The sequence below is a fragment of the Equus quagga genome, chromosome 11 (assembly GCF_021613505.1).
Source record: "Equus quagga isolate Etosha38 chromosome 11, UCLA_HA_Equagga_1.0, whole genome shotgun sequence".
In the NCBI taxonomy this organism is placed as follows: Eukaryota; Metazoa; Chordata; class Mammalia; order Perissodactyla; family Equidae; genus Equus; species Equus quagga.
The window spans coordinates 62,500,043-62,521,405 of record NC_060277.1 but is presented as its reverse complement, the minus strand read 5'-3'; the positions used below and the strand labels follow the sequence as shown (position 1 = coordinate 62,521,405).

At 38.8% G+C, this 21,363-nt stretch overlaps 1 protein-coding gene across 5 annotated transcripts in view; it reads left to right on the top strand.

The window, feature by feature from the left end:
- The window catches only part of MAP2K4 (mitogen-activated protein kinase kinase 4), a 139,887-nt gene extending 128,273 nt beyond the window's left edge, over positions 1–11,614 (top strand). For 2 of the 5 annotated variants that reach the window (XM_046676121.1, XM_046676122.1), the window contains 3 exons: positions 7,709–7,754; positions 8,954–9,054; positions 9,384–11,614. In XM_046676121.1, coding sequence (XP_046532077.1) covers positions 7,709–7,754; positions 8,954–9,054; positions 9,384–9,492 — 256 coding nt within the window. In that variant the 3' untranslated portion in view covers positions 9,493–11,614. Of the gene's footprint in view, positions 1–7,708; positions 7,755–8,626; positions 8,908–8,953 lie in introns of those variants that run through there. The other 3 variants (XM_046676124.1, XM_046676125.1, XM_046676123.1) reach the window with 2 other exon arrangements.
- Positions 11,615–21,363: the final 9,749 nt, after the last annotated feature.

Sequence of the window (21,363 nt, the reverse complement as noted above, 5' to 3'; positions counted from 1 at the left end):
AAGAGTTTGAGAAGGATAGGTATTAAGTCTTCTTTGAATGTTTGGTAGAATTTACCAGGGAAGCTGTCTGGTTCTGGACTTTTATGTTTTGGAAGGTTTTTGATTACTGTTTCAATCTCCTTACTGGTGATTGGTCTATTCAAATTCTCTGTTTCTTCTTGATTCAGTTTTGGAAGTTTGTATGATTCTAAGAATTTACCCATTTCTTCTAGAGTATCCAGTTTGTTCGTGTATAGCTTTGCATAGTTTTCTCTTATAATCTTTTGTATTTCTGAGGTGTCCATTGTAATTTCTCCTTTTTCATTTCTGATTCTATTTATTTGAGCCTTCTCTCTTTTTTTCTTGGTGAGTCTAGCTAAGGGTTTGTCAATTTTGTTTATCTTTTCAAAGAAGCAGCTCTTCATTTCCTTGATTTTTTTCTAGTTTCTTTTTAGTCCCTATTTCATTTATTTCTGCTCTGATTTTTGTTATTTCCTTCCTTCTACTGATTTCAGGCTTTGTTTGTTCTTCTTTTTCCAGTTCCTTTAGGTGCACTGTTAGGTTGTTTATTTGGGATTTTTCTTCTTTGTTGAGGTAGGCCTGTATTGCTATAAACTTCCCTCTTAGAACTGCTTTTGCTGTATCCCATAGATTTTGGCATGTCATATTTTCCTTTTCATTTGTCCTAGGTATTTTTTGATTTCCCCTTTTGATTTCTTCATTGACCCACTTGTCATTCAGTAGCATTTTGTTTAATCTCCACATTTTTGTGGCTTTTTTGACTTTCTTCCTGTAGTTGATTTCCCGTTTTACACCCTTGTGGTCAGAAAAGATGCTTGGTGTGGTTTCAGTCTTCTTAAATTTATTGAGACTTATTTTGTGGCCTCATATGTCATCTGTCCTGGAGAATGTTCCATGTGCATTTGAAAAGAGTCTATATTCTGTGGTTTTTGGATGGAATGTTCTTTATATCTACTAAGTCCATCTGGTCTAATGTGTCATTTAAGGCCAGTGTTTCCTTATTGATCTTCTGTTTGGTTGATCTACCCATTGGTCTAAGTAGAGTGTTAAAGTCCCCTACTATTATTGTGTTGCTGTCTATTTCACGTCTTTTGTCCGTTAATAATTGCTTATGTATTTTTATGTGCTCCCTTGCTGGGTGCATAGACATTTACAAGTGTTATATCCTCTTGTTGGATAGTTCCCTTTATCATTATGTAGTTCCCTTCTTAGTCTCTTGTTACAGTTTTTGCTTTGAAGTCTATTTTGTCTAAGTATTGCTACCCCAGCTTTCTTTTCCTTGCCATTTGCATAGAGTATCTTTTTCCATAGGATGCATATCTGATTATGTTACTTCTCTGTTTAAAACTGTCCTTAATGGAATGGTATCACTCTCAATTGGGAAACATTTGTTCTGGAAAGACAAAGAATCTTGCACAGTGTAATAATTTGTAGCCCTCCAAAGGGCTGCTGTGGAATATAGACAGATATACATTAATTAAATTTCACAGTAATGAAGGGCAATAATGAGTTAGGTTTGGGTTAGAGGTAGAGAAGCACTGGTCTAGAGGCTTCTCATTGCCCTTAAAATAAGTCTAAATTAATGTGGCTTTCAAAATGCATTATGATTCGGGTTTATTGCTGTGGCCACATTTCTCCATGCTCCCCTTGAACTGCTTTTCTGCCAAACTGAGTTTTTCAGTTGTGTAAATTGAAAGCATATGGAAGATAACATAGGAGAATAGCTTCATGGCCTTTGAATAGGTAAAAGTTTCTCAAACAGCATGCAAAAGGCAACTCAGCATAAAGAAAAGAGTGATAAAATTGTATTTGAATAAATTAAGAACTTCTGTTGGTTAAAAGACACCACTGAATGAAATGCCAACCTACACAGTGTGTTTGTCATATAGATATTTGATAAGAACCTTTTCTCCAGTATATGTAAAGAGCATAAGTACAAAACACTTATAGATATGAAAATGACAACCAAAAATGGCCAAATACCTGAAAAGACATTTAATAAGATGATCTTCAAGTAATCAGTAAACATATGAAAGGGTGTTTATTCAACATTGTTAGTCCTCGGGGAAATGCAAATCAAAATTACAATGAAATACCAGTCCGTTACAATCACCAGAATGATTACAATCTAAGACTGATGTACCAAGAGTATCTGAAACAACGGGAAGTCTTAGACGTTACTTATAGGAGTGTAACTTGGTGCAGTTTCTTTGGAAAACTGTGGCAGTATCTTATATACCTGATCTAATACAGATGGTGCATGCATCATGATCCAGCAATTCAAGTCCTAATTATATACCCAACAAAAGAAAATTCATAAATACACTAAAAGATGTGTATAAGAATGTTAGGAACAGCATATTCATAATAACTTACAGTTAGAAAGAAAAAATATCAGCAGTAGAATGGATAATAAGTTATAGCATGATTCATACAATGGTATACAGCATCAAAGATTGAACTATTGCTATACTCAACAACATGAATAAATCTCACAAACGATGTTGAGTGAAAAAAGAAACACTTAAAACAGTTATTTACATGAAATTTAATAGAATTAGTAAAAGGTAATAGAAGTCAGAATATTGTTACTCTTCTATGCTTAGGACTGCTTTTCTATATGTATGCTTCAATTAAAAGTTTGCTTAAGGAATAAAAAAGAAATGAAGATTTGTGGATCAATGATGATCTCAGCTCACATTTTAAATTCCTCCCTGCCTACTGAAATCATCAATGAAATTTTTTAAAAAGAAAAAAAAGAGTCTTTATTTGTTCTGGAAAAGAGCAAAAAAGTACTATCCTTGACAGGTTTTTGTGAAATTGTGTAGATGAGACTGAAATCAGGGAGGGATTGGCTAATCCAGAATTTGTCACGTGCAGAAGAAAAGAAAGGCAGAAGGAGGATATGAGACCTGCAGTGGAAATCCTTAGCTTGGGACAGCAGGACCTGAAAGAGAAGGCAGCTTGTGGATAGACAAGCAGGAAGCCAGTCTTGATCCTGAAGGTGTCTTGAGGAAATGCTTTATACACTACATCCGTGCACATCTGGGACTCTGTGGCAGTATTCACTCCTGCCTTATACTCAGCAGGAAGGACCTGTTAAGAAAAGCTCAAGCTTTGCTGAAATAACTTACGATGCGGACACTTGTGTTGGTTAGAGGGTTGCTAGTGCGCTGGAAGCTGTTTTGACAAACCCAGAAGAGAAATTCCTTGGCAAGGTGATAATGCTCTAGTGGTGGCTCTCGCTGTTTCTCACAGTCACCTAGTTCTATGACCGAGATCAACCTGTGATATTTGATCAATATTGATTCTCTTCAGGGATGAAGAAATAAAGGCAAATCACTGGCATGTGAATACATTCAGTGGTTCAGAGAATTGAATCAGTTTGAGAAATTTAGCAAAAATTCCCTTGTCAAGTTGCCACTGAAAATGTCAGAGAAAAAATTGTAAGAGTGGAATAATTCGAATTCAGGAAAAGTTGTTTTCAAACAGTAAACATGATTTCTGAATTGAATGAGAGAAAATGGTGGGCAGACAGCATATTTGATATTACAGGTTAACCAAATCTATGAAGTAGGCAATACTGTTGAGTTCATCTTCCAGAAAAAAGGGATAAAAAGATGATCATGAGGCAAATGATAAGAGACATGCAGGAAAAATGTAGGAGATTCCATTTAACTGATAGTAGAGAAAGAGTTAAAATGAAAATTCTCTTGAAGAAAAACTTGAGTCCTTAGATTAAAATACTGGACCAAATTAACTAAAAGGAAAAAAGAAGCCATGGCTGGGGATGTTGTAAGATTTTTTTCATTTTATGCATTTCAAAGACAAAACTTGACAAACATTCAATTAAAACGTATACACACAAATGTACACACCAATGTAGACAGACACAAAATCAGAACACTACCTGAAGAGTTGAGAAACAGCTGTAGAATCAATGTGACCTCTTCAGGTTACTATGGTGGGTTACATCTTGAACAGTACTTGGAGTGAAACTACTGAAATACTGGATAAGCATGTCAAAGTGTCTTTTTAAATGTATCATAAGTTGGTAGAAAACTAAGGGGTCTACAGAGCTCTAAAACTAAGTGTAATCAGAAATTATGGGAGGTAAGGATTTTAAGAGCCCCCTCATTGGAAAGACGCTCCCAGTTGACAGGCAGAAGCAAAAGCAATTCCTGGAAGTCAAAGAATTCCCAAAGATCAAGTTAAATAGAATATATGTTGTTCAGAAAAAATTCCAGCACTCACACGAGGAATGAGATTAATAGAAACAACTGATAGTAGGAATATATCTGTGAAGACTTTAGATGTTAGAATAATCAGAAACAGAAAAAAGTGATTTTTCATGAACTTAAGGAAAAATGACATAGTTTGGAAACATAAGCAAGAAACAGAAACTGTCAAAGAACCTAATAGAACTTATAGAAATAAAAAGCATAAATGAAAACACTCAATAGCTCGATTAAACAACAGATTAGATACAACTGAAGAGAGATTAGTGACCTGGAAGTTAGATCTGAAGTTCTGCCAGTGGAGCTTTTTGAGATGATGGAAATGTTCTGTAATCTGCTCTGTCCAGTGTAGTAGCTGCTAGCCCTTGCAATGTGGCTAGTGTGAGTCAGGAAACAAATTTTTTTGTTTTATTTTATGAAGATTAATTTGGCTAGTGACTGCCTTATTGGATAGCACAGGTTTAATTGAGGTTAGCGTGATTATTGATAACCATACCAATGGCCGCAATAATTCTGAAAAAGAAATAATAATTTCATTAAAGATTTCTACTCAAATAGCACTGTGAGTTTATACATTGACACAATTTTCTGCTCCGGTAAATGAGATAGAAAAATAGAAAACTAAAAAGGCCTGGCAGTTTTACAAAGAAAGTCCACATCTTGTGTGGATGAAGAGTGCGAAGGGTATAAATAGAAATACTGTGAAGGTCTGAAGCCATGGGCTTGCTATATCCAGGTCCAGAAGCAGGCAGTGGCAGCTGGGACAGTGTTTCCTGTAGGACCAAAGTTCTGTAGGTACTGTGTTCTGGACTCAGGATCCACGGGAGACAGACTCACTGCGTAGAAGTCAGGATCTGATGGGTGAGGAAATACTGATGTCAGTCACTGCCTGGGCCACCACAAGCTGCAGGACTACAGAATAGCGAGGATGTAGAGACTGTTTTTGCAACCAGAGGACTGGATCTGTAATAGTCCTAATGTCAGCGGAAGACTGGGACTTCAATCTCCATTATAGTGCTTTGTTCCATGGTGATGGGCCTGAAAAGAGGAAGTGCTGGTGAAACTGTTCTACATGGTGGATCTCTAGCCCCTGCTTCAGTTCGTAGCACTTAGTCGGCATGCAGGTATTTCTTGAACAAATGTATGGACTGGCATAGAGCATAAGCACATTTTCAAAATGAGTCTGCAAACAAAATTCCAAAATATATCAAGTCGTATGCAAAGAAAAGCAACCAACAAACTAGAATATGAATTCATTTTAAATTGAGATGACTTTATGGAATAGTCTAAAATACACTTTAAAATAGTATAGTTTAGGATGCCTAAGGAAATAAAAGTGTAAGTTCCACTAAAACTGAGGAAGAAGTAAAACCGAAATGAACCAAACAATTGGATGTGAAAACTATTTAGAAATCTTGGAAATGAAAATACATAGCTGTTGATTCAAAGGACACAGCTGATTTGATGTCCTCTAAACTGGAAGCCACTGAAGACAGAATTGGGGACTGGAAGATAGGCCTGAGGGATTTCCCCCGCATGACACCGATTAAAGCATGAAAGAGCAGAAAAGAATCGGGGACAATAGGATGAGTAGTCTAAGATGTGTCTAATGGAAATGACAGAAGACAGCTCTGAAAGTGGAGAAGGAGTATTTAAGGTGCTACAAGTAAAAACATGTGAGAATTGATCTAGGATAGGTTCTCACTGAAATTAAAGTCTCTGTATCATGTAGGATAAACACAGGTAAATTTGTACCCAGATGCACTGAAGCAAATTTACAGAACAATAATAAAGTAAAAGTTAGCAGGAAGAGAAGATAGAGTCCCTGCTGAGGAGTAATTAATTAGACTGACAGCAAACTCGTTATAGCAACAATAATTGCCAGAAAACAGTGGAGTCAGCTCTAGAGCACTGAGGAAAAATAATTGTCAACCTCATCCTAAAGTTTTATACCTGGACACTCAATTACCATTCAAAATAAGGAGGCAATGCAGTTTTTTTTTCAGGAATGGGAAGACTAAGAGTTTACCATTCATAGATTGTTTTGAAAAGATATACTTGACCAGGAATACAAGTAGACCCAGCAGAAGGGTGTTGCAGCTTGGTTCCCTGGAAAGCAGGCTTTGAGACAGAGGTATGTGTGCAGGAAGTGGAGTAGGTAGTGATCTTCAGATCAACAACCAGCGAAGGTGAGGAAGGCAGGATTAGGCAGAAAGAGAAGTTGGGCCGCAATGCAGTCTCAGCACAGGCCTCAGCCGACCCTGGAGGAAGCTGTGAAGCTGGGCTGGCCCTCCACGGTTGACTTGACATGGGATGAGGGTCTTGGATTTTCATACCCCTTTGTGGGTCAGTCATTAGATACAGGCCGTCCCTGGGAAGGCTAGGGTGGCTCTCTTCAGTTGAGGTAATCCCTGAGAGCTGACAACTGAGGCTTGTATGCTGGCAGAACTCCCTGCAGTGGAGGAATAAGTCCTTCATTCCTGAAGAAGGCGCCTCTCTAGGACAGTGCAGTGTCCACTACAAAAGGCACAGGATGTGAAGAACGGCATTGAGTTGAGAAGTAAATGAACTATGTTACCAATATTAACTTTTGATGGTAAAAAGTCAATTTAGGGGCCGGCCCTGTGGCCCAGTGGTTAAGTTTGCGTGCTCTGCTTTCACGGCCCAGGGTTTAACCAGTTCGGATCCTGGGCATGGACATGGCACTGCTCATCAGGCAATGCTGAGGCGGCATCCCACATGCTACAACTAGAAGGACGCACAACTAAAATATACAGCTATGTACGGGAGGTGGATTCAGGGAGGGAAAAAAAAAAGAGGATTGGCAACAGTTGTTAGCTCAGGTGCCAATCCTTAAAAAAAAAATTTAATTGAGGTTGGAGGAGAGTGGTGATTAAAATATGGTCCAAGATGATCAGGTAAATACAAATAAAATGGAAATACTTGTGGTAACATTAATTAGACAAGGTGGAATTCAAGGGGAAGATACCAGCAGGGCAAAGGCTTTTAATATACCAATAGTCCTTAGTGAAGTTGTAATGTTGTAAACTTTTGGACCAGAAAATATAGGATTGAGATACAGAGTGCAAAACTTTTAAAAATCTAAGGATAAGTTGATAAAATTCATACATAGTTTCAGAATTACTGGATTCCTGTTTTCTCTTAGGTGGTATCTGTAAATATATGGGTATATATTTAGAAACACACACATACATACAATTTTATACTTATACATACATTCATATATCTAACTATGCAATATTCTACTGTGCAGCTATGCCATAATTTATCCAGCTTTCCAATTAACTTGTTTCTAATTTTTTTCTTTATGTTTGACAAGTTGTCTGCTTTGTTACTTTTGTATCTGAAGAAAAAAACTATTTGATTCTTTCTAACATTTTGTTTGTGAAAATAAAAATACTTGGTAATTGTGTCTCCATTTTAATAATGTTATTTTTATGTTATTTTAGCCTTACAAAGGATGAATCCAAAAGGCCAAAGTATAAAGAACTTCTGGTGAGTATGAGACTTGGGAAATTTTAGGTGTTTCTTCACCCTGAATCCCCTTAGCATGCTGGTCCACTAAGCAAGCAGTGGGCCTCTCCGTCATGGACAAACAGCTTGACCTTACTTAGTGTTTTTTGAAATGTTTTTGAACAAAGATATTTGGAAAGAGCACATTTGTAGTTACAATTTTCCTACTAATTTACTAGCTAAACTCTCATGAAAAGTTTTGGCCTTGACATGTTATAAAAATTACCCCGGAGACTTTTATCATTCACTTTAAGGAGCCATTTTCCACTGCATGGTCTATATATGCATAATGCATCCATAAGAATTTATTGTGCTTACTCTGCCTTTATTAAAAGCTTTCATGCTCATTTGCATCATAAGGCCAATTCTCGTTTCTTTGAAAGTTCTCACTTTCATGGAAGTTGGGCGTTATAGTCAGTCTGCTGGATTTGGCACTGGTCTCAGCAGTGAAGAAAGTACTGTGATCTGATAATGTGGGACTATTTTAAGAAAAGACCTCCTTGTTTGTCACACTTAGCTTCTAGCTCTCCAGGATGTTAGGTCAAACTTAGGGTCAGCCCCAGCAATTACTGAAGATGTTCCATCAACATATGTAGAGAAGCTATGGAAGAAAAATATTGATGGAGATGGAATATGAAAAAGTGGGTTTGCGAGGCAGATATGGGGCTCTAGGCTTTGGAGAAGCTCATAGGATAAGTTTCTATTGAGCCTGTTGGAGTGGAAGTCAGGATTGAAACTGAGACCTTTTTGTAAGATCCTTCTGCCGCACAAGGGGGAAATGGGGAATTGTAGTCCCTGCCTGTGTCCCAAGAGGAACAGCAGCTGGTATTCACGTCGTTTTTCTTGGCTCTCAGATGGTGGCAGAGGCTCCAGCCGTGTTTTGTGCTGAGGAACAACTCTGCTCTCTGCCTCAACAAATGCTCCCTGGCACACAGATAAGTTTCCAGACTTTACCGTCAGGGCAGCTCCTCCCACCGTGCATCATACCTAGGCACGCCCACACCCTCTAATGTATCTGCATGAAATACGGGCTGTGCTTGCCTCTCTGAACTTGTGCTACAGTATTTTACAGCCATATGTGGTTGGAGACTTTGGTTCTATACTGTGTTGAAGTTGGGAAAAGTTCCGTGTGGGCTCTGATAGGAATTTTGATGTTTTTTCTTTTTTCAATTTTCTTGCAGAAACATCCCTTTATTTTGATGTATGAAGAACGTACCGTAGAGGTCGCATGCTATGTTTGTAAAATCCTGGATCAAATGCCAGCTACTCCCAGCTCTCCCATGTATGTCGATTGATATCGCTGCTACGTCAGACTCTAGAAAAAAGGGCTGAGAGGAAGCAAGACGTAGAGAATTTTCATCCCGTATCACAGTGTTTTTATTGCTCGCCCAGACACCATGTGCAATAAGATTGGTGTTCGTTTCCATCATGTCTGTATACTCCTGTCACCTAGAACGTGCATCCCTGTAATACCCGATTGATCACACAGTGTTAGTGTTGGTCAGAGAGACCTCATCCTGCTCTTTCGTGATGAACATATTCATGAAATGTGGAAGTCAGTACGATCAATTTGTTGACTGTGATTAGATCACATCTTAAATTCATTTCTAGACTCGAAACCTGGAGACGCAGCTACTGGAATGGTGTTTTGTCAACTTCCAAATACTGGAAGTATGCGGTGATGGATGTACTATGTCTGAACCTAGAGACTCGGGCTTGAGTGAGAAGAGCTTGCACAGCCAGCGAGACACATTGCCTTCTGGAGCTGGGAGACAAGGGAGGAATTTCCTTTCTTCACCAAGTGCAATAGGTTTACCGAGTTGATATTCTGTTGCTTTACAGTCCCAGTTGATGTGTGGGGATCGATGTGCTCAGCCAAATTTCCACTTTGAAATATGTTAAATTAGAATGAATTTATCTTTACCAAAAACCATGTTGCATTCAAAGAGGTGAACATTAAAATATTGAGACAGGACAGAATGTGTTCTTTTCTCCTTTACCAGTCCTTCTGCTTTTCATTGGGAAGACTCAGGAGTCTGCCACTTGTCCAAGAAGGTGCTGATCCTCAGAATTTTCATTCTCAGAATTCGGTGTGCTGCCAACTTGATGTTCCACCTGCCACAAACCAGCAGGACTGAAAGAAGAAGAAGAACGGAGGGCAAAGTTTACAGATGGTTTAGCTCTAGTATCTCATCTGGGACACTTGTAGCAGCTATGTATTTCCCCGTGGTCCCGAGCCTGATACTTCAGCCATCGTAACTCGCTAACAGGGAGAAGCAGCTAGTAGCAATGTGCCTTGATTGATTAGATAAAGATTTCCTGTAGGCAGCAAAAGACCAAATCTCAGTTGTTTGCCATCACTGGTCCACGTCTTCAGTTTCTGAATCTCTCTCCCTACCCGTCTCTTGCTGCTATGTGACTTTTTTTGCTTAATCCAATATTTTGCCTTTTTTTCCTATATCAAAAACCTTTATAATTACCAGGGATGTTCTTTACCAAGGATTTTTGGCCCCAAATCTCTTATATGCTCTAATGTTTAAAAGGCTGAGACACGTGGGGCCCAGCTGATGTGATAGGTGATAAAGAAGCATCTTTTCTAGAGACAGATTTGACCAGATGAGAATCTGAAATGGCAGACTTTTAGATAAGCTCGTCACCTCTGAGAATCTCTAGCAAGTCACCACCATTTCTTGACATTGGAATCCAAAAAAAAAAAACAAAACAAAAAACCCTTAACAGTTAGGAGAGGCCGCTGAGATCTGCTGTCTTTTGCCGTGCTTCCTCTCTTACCCGTTAGCTAGGTTCTCCTTAGGTTTTGCTCTGGCCGCCCTGGCACTGAGCATTAGGCTCTGTGCAACAGTTAAGCAGCACTGTGAGTGGTTCGAGCACACTGGAATATAAAACAGCCATGGTCTGAGATGCACGTGATGCCATTACAGAACCAAATGGTGGCAGGTATTGCTGTGTCTCCCCCCAGAGTGACAGTCATAAACACTATAAAACAATAAAGGGAGAATGGTGCTGTATAAAGTTACATCCCTGTAAATTTCAGAATTTAAAATGATTTATCGCTTTGGTCCACATGCCTGATTTTCCTGTTTTCTCCCCCACGGCATCCTAAACCTTAGCCTTCCCAGTGTTCTGAAAGGAAGCATTGCTCTGTGTCTTCCTTTGACACCAAGCCATCATCCTCCATTGCTCCCGGGGACTCAAGAGGAATCTGTTTCTCTGCTGTCAACTTGCGGTCTGGCTCAGCATAGGGTCACTTTGCCATTATACAAATGGAGGTAAAAGCAATTCTGACTGTCCAGGAGCTAATCTGACCGTTCTATTGTGTGGATGACCACATAAAAAGGCAATTTTAGTGTATTATTAATCATAGATTATTATAAACTATAAACTTAAGGGCAATGAGTTTATTACAATGTATCTTTATTAAAACAAAAGGGTGTATAGTGTTCACAAACTGTGAAAATAGTGTAAGAACTGTACATTGTGAGCTCTGGTTATTTTTCTCTTGTACCATAGAAAAAATGTATAAAAATTATCAAAAAGCTAATGTGCAGGGATATTGCCTTATTTGTCTGTAAAAATGGAGCTCAGTAACATAACTGCTTCTTGGAGCTTTGGAATATTTTATCCTGTATTCTTGTTTGAATTCCTCCTCTATTTAAGATATATACATGGAATCGAAGTGTTTATGTAATAGTTATATCCTTTTGCCTGCAGGTCAGTTGTAATAAATCTAGGATGTGATGATGACTTTGTAATTTGATTTTCTCAAGTCAGACCCCGAGAGGGGAAAATCAAGTAAATTTCCATTAAATTATCTGTGCATTTCACACTGGGGAAAATTCTCTTCTTCCGGAAGTATTTATGGCTTCTTTCTTCTCCTCCTCCCTTCTTGTGGTTGCTTTATCTCTTTGCTTGTTCTTCTGGAACCACGGATGTATCCGTGAAGCATGAGCTTTCCTTTCTGTTTGAGCAGGTGTGATGCAGTCTGTTCAAGTTTGTTTCTTTGTTCGTTGTCCTGACCTGCCCCAGCTTTCTTATTGGTCGAGGAAGGCGGTGCTTTTCTTCGGCCTGCGTCATGGTGGAGAGATGCGACTTGTGAGGACCCAGTCTGCTGTGACCTGATGCCTCGTTGCCAGCCCGGCTTTCTGCTCTGCTCTGCTGCTGGGCAAACATTAGGTGTCAGTTCAGATTGCAGTCACCCACTGCCACCTGAGCGAGAGGGGTAGGGAGAGGGTTTGTGAGTCAAAGACCTGGGAGGTGTATGGATGGGAGGACAATGGAGGTGAGCAAAAAGCCATGGAAACCTGGAAACTATTGGAGAGAAGAACTTTGAAGCTCCAGCACTGAATTCATGTGTTACGCTATCAACCTCTTGGTCATTAATGAAATGCTGACTCACTGATCGCATGCTAATTCAGTACGTTACCCTTTTCCTGTGCCTGCTTCTAACCTGATCTGAGATGCAGGAGTTCCCGTTACAGAGCCAGAGGTGGTAAGTATCAAACCTTCTCCAGGGGAGGGTGTGGCTGTAGGAACCCTGGCCTCTTCAGTTAAGCCTTGGCTGCTATGGAAACAGATGCCCCGTGGAGTTTCCAGATCCCAGCTGAGCACCACTATGTGCAAGAGTCTCCTGAGAGAGAGGTAGAAGGTGCTCCGTGCTTCATGGGGCACTTCCCCTATTTGATCCTGACAGTAGCCTCCAAAGTCAGGATATACTGTCCCCTATTAGATAATGAGAAAAAAATGAGGTTAAGAGAAGTGAAGTCTGACTCTGATAGCAGTAGGGAGGAGAGCTGAGATTCAAATCCTGTAACACTTACCGTAAGAAATTACATTAATGAACAAACTACCATCACAGAACTGTTGAGATGAGCAGTAGGAGAATGAACTGTGGCTGGAGATACTCTGGATAAACCTTACCGAGGCCTGCTTTGTCATCTTGAAATGAGTTGAAGTTAGAGGTTCTGGGGGCCACAGTGGGGCTTAGTGGTTGGCATAAAGACAGCGGTGTAGAAGGTGCCTTAGAACTAACTAGAGAAGCTCTAGTTCCCGATTCTTAAGTGTGACACCTGAGAATTCAGTATAGAGGCCTCGATGTCCCTGTTAGCATGATGACGTTATGTGCCAATCACTGAGGAGGCATTAGGCAGGAAAGGAACCTGAGCTGATTCAGTATTAAAGTGCCCTTTCACTTACTGATTCCATCCATCTCAGCTGCAGGAGGACACATCAGGTCTTGAAAGCGCCCCAGGACACTACCTGCCCTGTGTCAGGTCCAGAGGTGGTTTTGTGTCCCCAGCTCTTGGCCAGGGCTTTATGTATCAGTCAGGTCCATGGTATCTATGCTTTTAACTTGGGGTGTAAGAGATAGAGAACCTAAAAACTGTTGGTCTTGAACTTGTTAGCTCCCTTAAATAACCTCATTAAGTGGTTTGAAGAGAAATCCAGTCAGCAATAGTGACACTCTTGTTAGGGTACACTGTAAGAACCATGTGTAATGGAGAGTTGGTATTAGACTATGTGGTATAGGAATACCTTTAGTATGTGACACATCAGCTTCCGTATATCTTCTGGGAATTTACTACAGACTGAAGTGATGTATTTCTTGGTCTTCCCCATCTTTCAGATAAATGAATACCCGAGAATTCCTAAACCTTGAAATCTGGGGTAACATTTTGTTTGTTTTTCTGAAGTTATGCCAGATTGTGTTTATATTTCTTAACTATAAAGTTTGATTCTGCTATTTAAAATTGTCAGTCCGTGTAGCATAGTGTAAAGTCACAATTGAGTAATCATAATGTGTAATCAGATTTCTATCTGCATTTGAAATTTCTATCTACATACACATTTTGCTGAAGAACTGTGATAAAAAAGGACTTCTAGTTTTTCATAACGCTTGTACACAGTTTTAATGTGAACATAAGTCTTGGAGGTAAATAGGGTATTGCAGCTTCAGTCCTACACACAGGGTCCCAGTCTTCAATAATTCGGTACTTTGCTTAATGTAACGCATTGATAGAGTCAAGCGTCAGTCAACGCCTCAGGCCTCCTGATGCTTGGTTGATAGCCTTCTCATGAAACTGTGTTTCCTATTTGACAATGTGATGAATCACAAGGTTTGATTATAAAATGCCTAGATTTTTTTTTTTTTTAAGCAAAGGCTTGTTACATACACAATTCCTGCCTGTCTTGTAGACTCTGCATTTCTTGCAGTTCATGGAACCAATGCTGAGGACATTTTCTTATTCCTTTCGAAAAATGCCTTTAGCACATGATTAGAAACATCATCACGTAATCATCCCTGCTCACTTTTGATCCCAAATGGTATCTCACAGCCTAATTCCTTTGCTACAGGACTGGATCACAACCAAAACCCACTTTCTAGAAGGTAAATCCATTTTCAAAGCATGAAGAATTGCTTCAACTGAGCACACAAAAAGTATAAAGACTTGTTAGGGTCAGCTTTTGTTCTTGACGTCAGGGCCTGTCTTTGAAACTTGCCTTCTACTTCCGATTAGGAACCAAGACCTTTTGATTAGATCGTCTCATTTTCTCTAGTTCCATTTATTCTTTTCTACTCCCATTGCCATTACATACTCACTCATCACCTTGTATTCCTGCCTGCTGACTGGTCTTCCTCACCTCTGGTTCTGTTTCTCTCCTTCCATCCCCTCTACTGCCCTTAGGGTTTGTAAAGTGCTAATCTAATCGTGTCTTTCTGTTTAAAATTCTTTAATGAGTCCATGGGAAATGCAAGATAAAGGCCAAACTCATGTTTTTAGATGTATAGTTTTAAGCCTCAACACATGGGTAGGAACTATTATCTCCATTTTAAAGGTGAAATGGGTTCACTGTGGTTAGTAACCTGTCCACTATCATAGCCAGTGAGGAATGTGAAAGGGTCAGGGCTGGTCACGTGTCTGAAAAGTTGGACAGGGTCATAGTCATACAGGAATTGTACATCATGCTGAGGTTGAGCTTTCTCTCTTAGGTGCTGGAGAACTATATGGGACTTGAAGCAAGGAAATGGTTTCATCTCAGTGGTTCTTTAGATAATTCATTCAGTGACTAGGCTGGAATGGTAACAGGGAGACTTGAAGGCCAATTAAGAAACTGACAATATTCTAGGCAAAAGTTGAGGAAGGTAAAGTAGTGGAATTGGGAATGGAGAGGAGAGGATTTAAGAGATAACTTAGGGGGTGACATTAGGTAGATTGGTTCTTAATTAAATGTCTAAGGTAAAGAAGGGAGTAGGGGAGCCAGGAATAACGTCGTTTTCTGGCTTGGGTGTCTGGGGTGGTTTTACACAGTCTTGTGCTGCTCGCAACCCCTCATGGTAACAAACCTGCTGTGCTCTCTTGTGCTTTGTTCTTGTTGCCTGACCTGATTCCTTCTGTCTGGAATTACTTTCTTCATTTGTCTTTTGAAAGTACCTACTTATTCTTTAAGACCTGGGTTAAATGGCACACCCTGTGAGAAGCCTTTCCCAATTCTGTCCTTTGAGCTCAAATCACATTTTTTACGTATCTCTATGCAGCACTTAATCATGTATAGTTAGAGTTATTTGCCTCTTTCCTTACTTGGTTGTGACTTATTTGAAGTCAATCTTAGTCATCTTTATGGCCCCAAGTGGTATAGTCAGCCTAGCTGTCATATAAGGATAGTGCTTTTCTGTTAAAAAGGCCATATATGCATGATTTTATCACTCTGTTGAAGATAGCATTTCATTCTATGGAGCGTAGTGATTTTTCCCTAGAAAACTGTAAAAAAATTTTGATGTATATATCCATGGCATATTGCTGCTAAAAGCAGAAAGGTGAATGTAAATTGTAGTTGGGGCTGTCCCACCACACAGTCAAAAGTTAGCAACAAAATTTTAGGTACTGTGTAAACGGAAGTAGTCAACTCTTGGTAGCCATTAAGAAAGTACTAGTGACTTCTGTTTCTGACAGTTTGTTAGATTAGATACCATTCGTGGTACTCCTAATTGGAGCAGCTACACTGGTGATTACAAAATAAAAGTAGTGCTTTTTAAGTGCTTTCCTGAATTGGCTCAAAAGTAAGGAATCTGCCAAGACCCCGCATACGTGGAAGCAGGAACTCTTGATCTCCCGACCTGCTTTTTTTTGCATGCTTCTAGAAAGTAAATCCATTTTCAGTTGAGGAGTTGCTTCAACTGAGACAGAAAAAAGTGTGAAGAACTTGCTGGGAACATCTTTTGTTCCTGAAGATGCCAGGGCCTTTCTTTGAAGTTGCCAACTTTCTTTGAAAGTAACCAAGTACCAACAAGTAAGTTGTGCTGAGAGCTTCTGCTGAACCCTGGAAACCTCGAGGTTTTGTATGTGAAATTATGCAGGGTTCGAGGCTCAGGAAATAACGTGTGGAGCCTACCCAATGTAGGGTATTCTACTGGGAAATCCTCCCGTAAGGCTGGCCCTTCAGAGGGCTACATACAACCTGTGAGGTAGAAAAAGAAAAATCTACCGACCGGTTGGAGATGGAATTGAAACATATTTGCCTTCATCTTGGCACTGAGTTGATGAAAACGTTTTAAAATCTCGAAGAATCTAACCACAAGTCAACTTCCGTGGGTTCATGGTCTGAATACACACTACCTCTCTATTGGTCCAAAACCCTCAAGCAGAGAATTTCAACGTACCTCGGTTGGTACTGTCCCCAGGTAACTGGCAAAAGCAAACCAAAATTGTCATTGGAGGAACTCTCCTTCAGCTCAGACCCTCGAAAAATTACCACAGGTAAGGTTCAAAGGAAAATGAAAAAATCACAAACACACAAACAAGATGCTGGGAGTGAGGACCAGCGGAAACAACAAGCAGGCACAGCGACTTAGATTATCAGATAGAGAACATAAAATAAATCCTTAACACGTTAAAAGAAATCAGATAGCTCGAAAATATAAGCCAGGAATAAGAGACTATCAAGGCTATTAAGAAGAAATGAAAAGGATCAAATAAAACTTCTAGAATTGAACAACATAAAGATTGAAATAATAAAGTGAATGGTGTGGTGGGGACTGCTGATTCCCCTCCCCCCCATACACTCAGTATTTATTCTTTTATCAATAAAAACATGGAATAAAAACATGAATTTTATCTGGCTTTTTTTGGCTTTGCTAGTGACTATTTCCTCCCTCACTTTTATTTAGATATTTTGTTATTAACTAATAATAATGTAATGAACCCTTGTTCATTGTGAAAATGGACAAGTGAAAAGGAAAGTTTTAACTTTAACAATAACCTGTATCTAACCACAGTTGACTCATTATCCCATTTCCCTGCCTCTCCGTAGCATCCTCCGGAATCCCCGTGGTCACGGTCCGCTTGTTTTCCTTTCTCACTGTTGTCTTTCTTCCCCCTCCGTTCCTCCCTCCTTCCTTCCCTTCACTGACAGATAGATAGATAGATCATATTTTTGAGTCTAGGTAGGTAAGCTTTGATATTGAGAAGTGTTAGTCGTCCTACTTTGTTCTTCGTTTTGGGTTTGTTTGGTCATTCTGGATCACTTGCAATTCATACGGATTATAGAATCAGCTTTTCAATTGCTGCAAAGAAGTCAGCCAGTATTCTTATAGGGATTGTGTTGAATCTGTAGATCAGTTTGGGGGTTAGTTTACCATCTTAACAATGTTAAGTCTTCCAATTCATGAACATAGGGGTGTTTTCCCAATTGTTTAGATCTTTAAATTATTTCAGCAGTATTTTGTAATTTTCAGGGTATAAGATTTGCGCTTCTTTTGTGAAATATATTCCTAAGTATTTTTTTGATGCTATTATGAACACAATTGTCTTAATTTCATATTTGGATTGTTTATTGCAAGTGTATAGAAATACAATTTTTTTTTTAGTACAGATCTTGTATCCTGCAACCTTGCTGAAATCATGTATTTGTCTAATGGGTTTTTAGGTTCCTTTGTATATACAAGATCAAATCATCTGGAAAAAGACATAGTTGTACTTCCTCCTTTCCAATCTCGATGCCTTTTATTTCTTTCTCTTGTCTATTTTCCCTGGCTAGCATCTCCAGTACAGTGAGAGCCATCGGGGCCCAGACATTCCCAGTGCTCCACGCGCAGTGTGGCACTTCAGTCCCTGAGTGGAGGGGAGGGGAGGGAGCCCACGCTTCTTGACCACTCTCTGCTGGGATTGGGCCCCAGCCACAGGCAGCTGGGGGCAGGATGAGAAGTGCTAGAGTCCTCATCCTTTGGGAAGAAAGCCCTCTAACTGGGAGCCGGGGAAAGGGGGCCTTGTGGTTTTGGCTGCAGCCGTGTAGAGTGGAGTCTCTCCCTTGCTGAACCAGGGGGTGTTGAGGACAGAGCAGGTCTTGGTTCAAATACCACAGACTCACCTTTCTTACTGAATTTTTGTAGAATTTTCTTGAATTGTGTCTCTTCATTTGCTCTTTTCCTTAGGACCCTTTCCAGAAGCTTAAATTTCTTTTTTAAAAATAATTTTCAGGAGTCAGCCCTGTGGCCAAGTGGTTAAGTTTGCGCGCTCCGCTTCAGTAGCCCAGGGTTTTGCTGGTTCGGATCCTGGGCGCGGACATGGCACCACTCATCAGGCCATGTTGAGGCAGGGTCCCACGTGCCACAACTAAAAAATATACAACTATGTACTGGGGGGATCTGGGGGAGAAAAAGCAGGAGAAAAAAAAGATTGGCAACAGTTGTTAGCTCAGGTGCCAATCTTTAAAAAAAATTTTTTTAAAAGATTTAAACAATAATAATTTTCACGACTTTCACTGGTGAGCAAGTTAGTGGAGCTCCTCACAATGTCGTGCCAGATGTTGATCTCTTCTCTATATACATTTTATAATAATCTTACCAAGTTCTTTGAAAATTCTGTTTGAATTTTTAGTGGAATTGCAGTGAATCTATAGATGAGTAGTTCTCAAACTTTAGCATATATCAGAATGACTTGAAAGGATTGTTAAAAGAGCAATTGCTGGGCCTCACCCCTTGAGTTTCTGACTCAGTAGATCATGGGTGGGGCCTGAGAATTTACATTTTCAACAAGTTCCCAGGTAACACTGGTGCTGCTGTTCCATGAATAATACTTTGAGAACCACTGCTGTAGATGAGTTTGGGAAGAACTCACATGCTTATAATATTATGTCCTCCTATCATGAACATGATATATTGTTCCACTTATTGAGGTCTTCTTTAATATCTCAATAAAATGTAATTTTTTCTGTAGACATCTAGCACATTTTCATGAGATTATTATTAGGTAATTGATGTTACCTGGTATTATTATAATGTGATCTCTTTAATTATGTTTTTACTTGTATCTAGAAATTAATTCAATTTTGATATATTAATCTATTGCATTGCTAAACTCCCGTTTTTCTCTGACAGTCTATAGTTTGGGGTTTTCTGTTGAAGTGGCCATATCATCTGCAAATGCTGAATGTTTTACTGCCTTCTTTCCTCCTTAAGCCTCAGTTTTGTTTTTATTTTATTATTATTTTTTTTAATCTTACTGGCTAAGATCTCTCACACCACAGTAGGCAGAAGAGTGATAACAGTCATGTTTGTCTGATTCCTTGTTTTAACGAGCGTGTATCTAACATTTAGACTGATGTTTGCTGTTTTGTTTGTTTTGTTTTAGTAGATATTCTTTAACTGAATGAGGGAGTTTCCTTTTAAATTATTGACTTAGTTTTGTTTTTAGTGAATAAAGTTAATCAAATTATTTGTTTGCATCTGCTGAGATCAGTATGTGAGTTTTCTTATTTAATCTGTTAATGTGGTGAATTACATTTTTGGATTTTTCTAACATTCAACCATCTTTTAAATCATCCTTTAATTACTGGGATAAACACAGCTTGATTGTGTTTAAAATTTTCACAACTATAATCCCAACTGATACAGGCCTATAATTTCTTGTAAGACTTTTTTTTTTTTTTAATCAAGCTGTTTGCTTTGTAGAATGAATTGAGGAGTTGTTCTCTTTTCTCTTGTCTGGAAGAGGATGTATAAAATTGGGGTAATCTATTCCTTGAAAGCTTTTTAGCACTTTGCCTATACAACTATTTTCGCTTGATGTTTTCCTTGTGAGATTTTTAAATCACTGCATTAATTTCTTCATAGGCTGATTCATATACTTTTCTTTTTTTTGAGGAAGAATAGCTCTGAGCTAACATCTGCTGCCAATCCTCCTCTTTTTGCTGAGGAAGGCTGGCCCTCCGTGCCCATCTTCCTCTACTTTGTATGTGGGACGCCTCCCACAGCGTGGCTTGACAAGTGGTGCGAAGATCCGAACCCAGGATCCGAACTGGTGAACCCCAGACCACTGAAGCGGAACATGGGAACTTAACCGCTGCACCACCAGGCCAGCCCCCAGATGATTCATATACTTTTAAAAATGATTTTGGCATCAGTTCTTGGAAGTTAATTTCCCTACATCATCTAAGTTGTTGAATTTGTTGGCATGTGATTATTGATATTATTCTTTTATTTTCTTTTAAAGCCTCTGATTTATTTGTTCCCTTTTTCATTAATGATATTGTTCTCATCTTCTCTTTTTCCCCTTGATCTTTGTCTACTGAATTAATTATTTTGAAAATCACCTTTTGGCTTTCTTTTCTATTTCATTTGTTTCTCCTCTTAGTTGTATTACTTCTTATCTTCTACTTTCTTTAGGTTTACACTGTTGTTATTTTTCTAATTTCTTAACGTGGACATTGACTCAGTAATTTTGAGACCTTTTGCTTTTTTAATACAAGTGTGTAAGGCTGTAAATTTCGCTCTAAGAACAGCTATTGATATCCTATAACTTTGATATAGAATGATTTTATTATTATTCTCTTTTAGGTTTTCTTTAAATTTCCATTATGATTTCTTTTTTTTGCACCAGGAGTCATAAAACAGTATATTTAAAAATTTCTGAAAACTTTTTGTTATTAATTTGTAATTTAATTACACTGCAGTTAGAGATGATAACATGTATGGTATTTATTTGAAATTTAAATTTGTTTTCTTTAGCGCCAGTAAGTGATTTTTTTTACACATTACTCTGTGCTTGAGAAAAATATATATTCTCTAATTGCTGGGTGCAGAATTCTCTAGATGTATTAGATCAAGCTTATTCACTTTCTTGTTCATATCTTTTATATTTTTGCTGAATTTTGTTTGTTTAATGGCAAAGTAAATCCAAAGAAAATAGAAAGAGAGAAGAGCAGAAAAAAATGTGGGAGAATTCAAAGACAAAATTTAATAGAGAGGGTCAATAAAGACAAAATTTATTTCTCTGAAAATGGCAATGAAAGGATAAACCCTTGTTGAGATCTCTCTATAAAGAATGAAAAGGTGGAAACTACATTAGGATTGGATAGGGAGTGAGAGCTATAATCAGATGTGATGGCAGGAAGATTAAACAAATAATGGAAGGTCATGGAAAAATACATGCTGAAAAACTTGCAAACCTAGAGGAAATGGAAAAACACAGATAGAAAAATATAGCTTACCAAAGCTGATTCAAAAAAAAATACATGATTAGTTCTTTATTAAAGTCAATGAAACATAGTTTTAAAATCATCAGAAACACACTTTACCAGA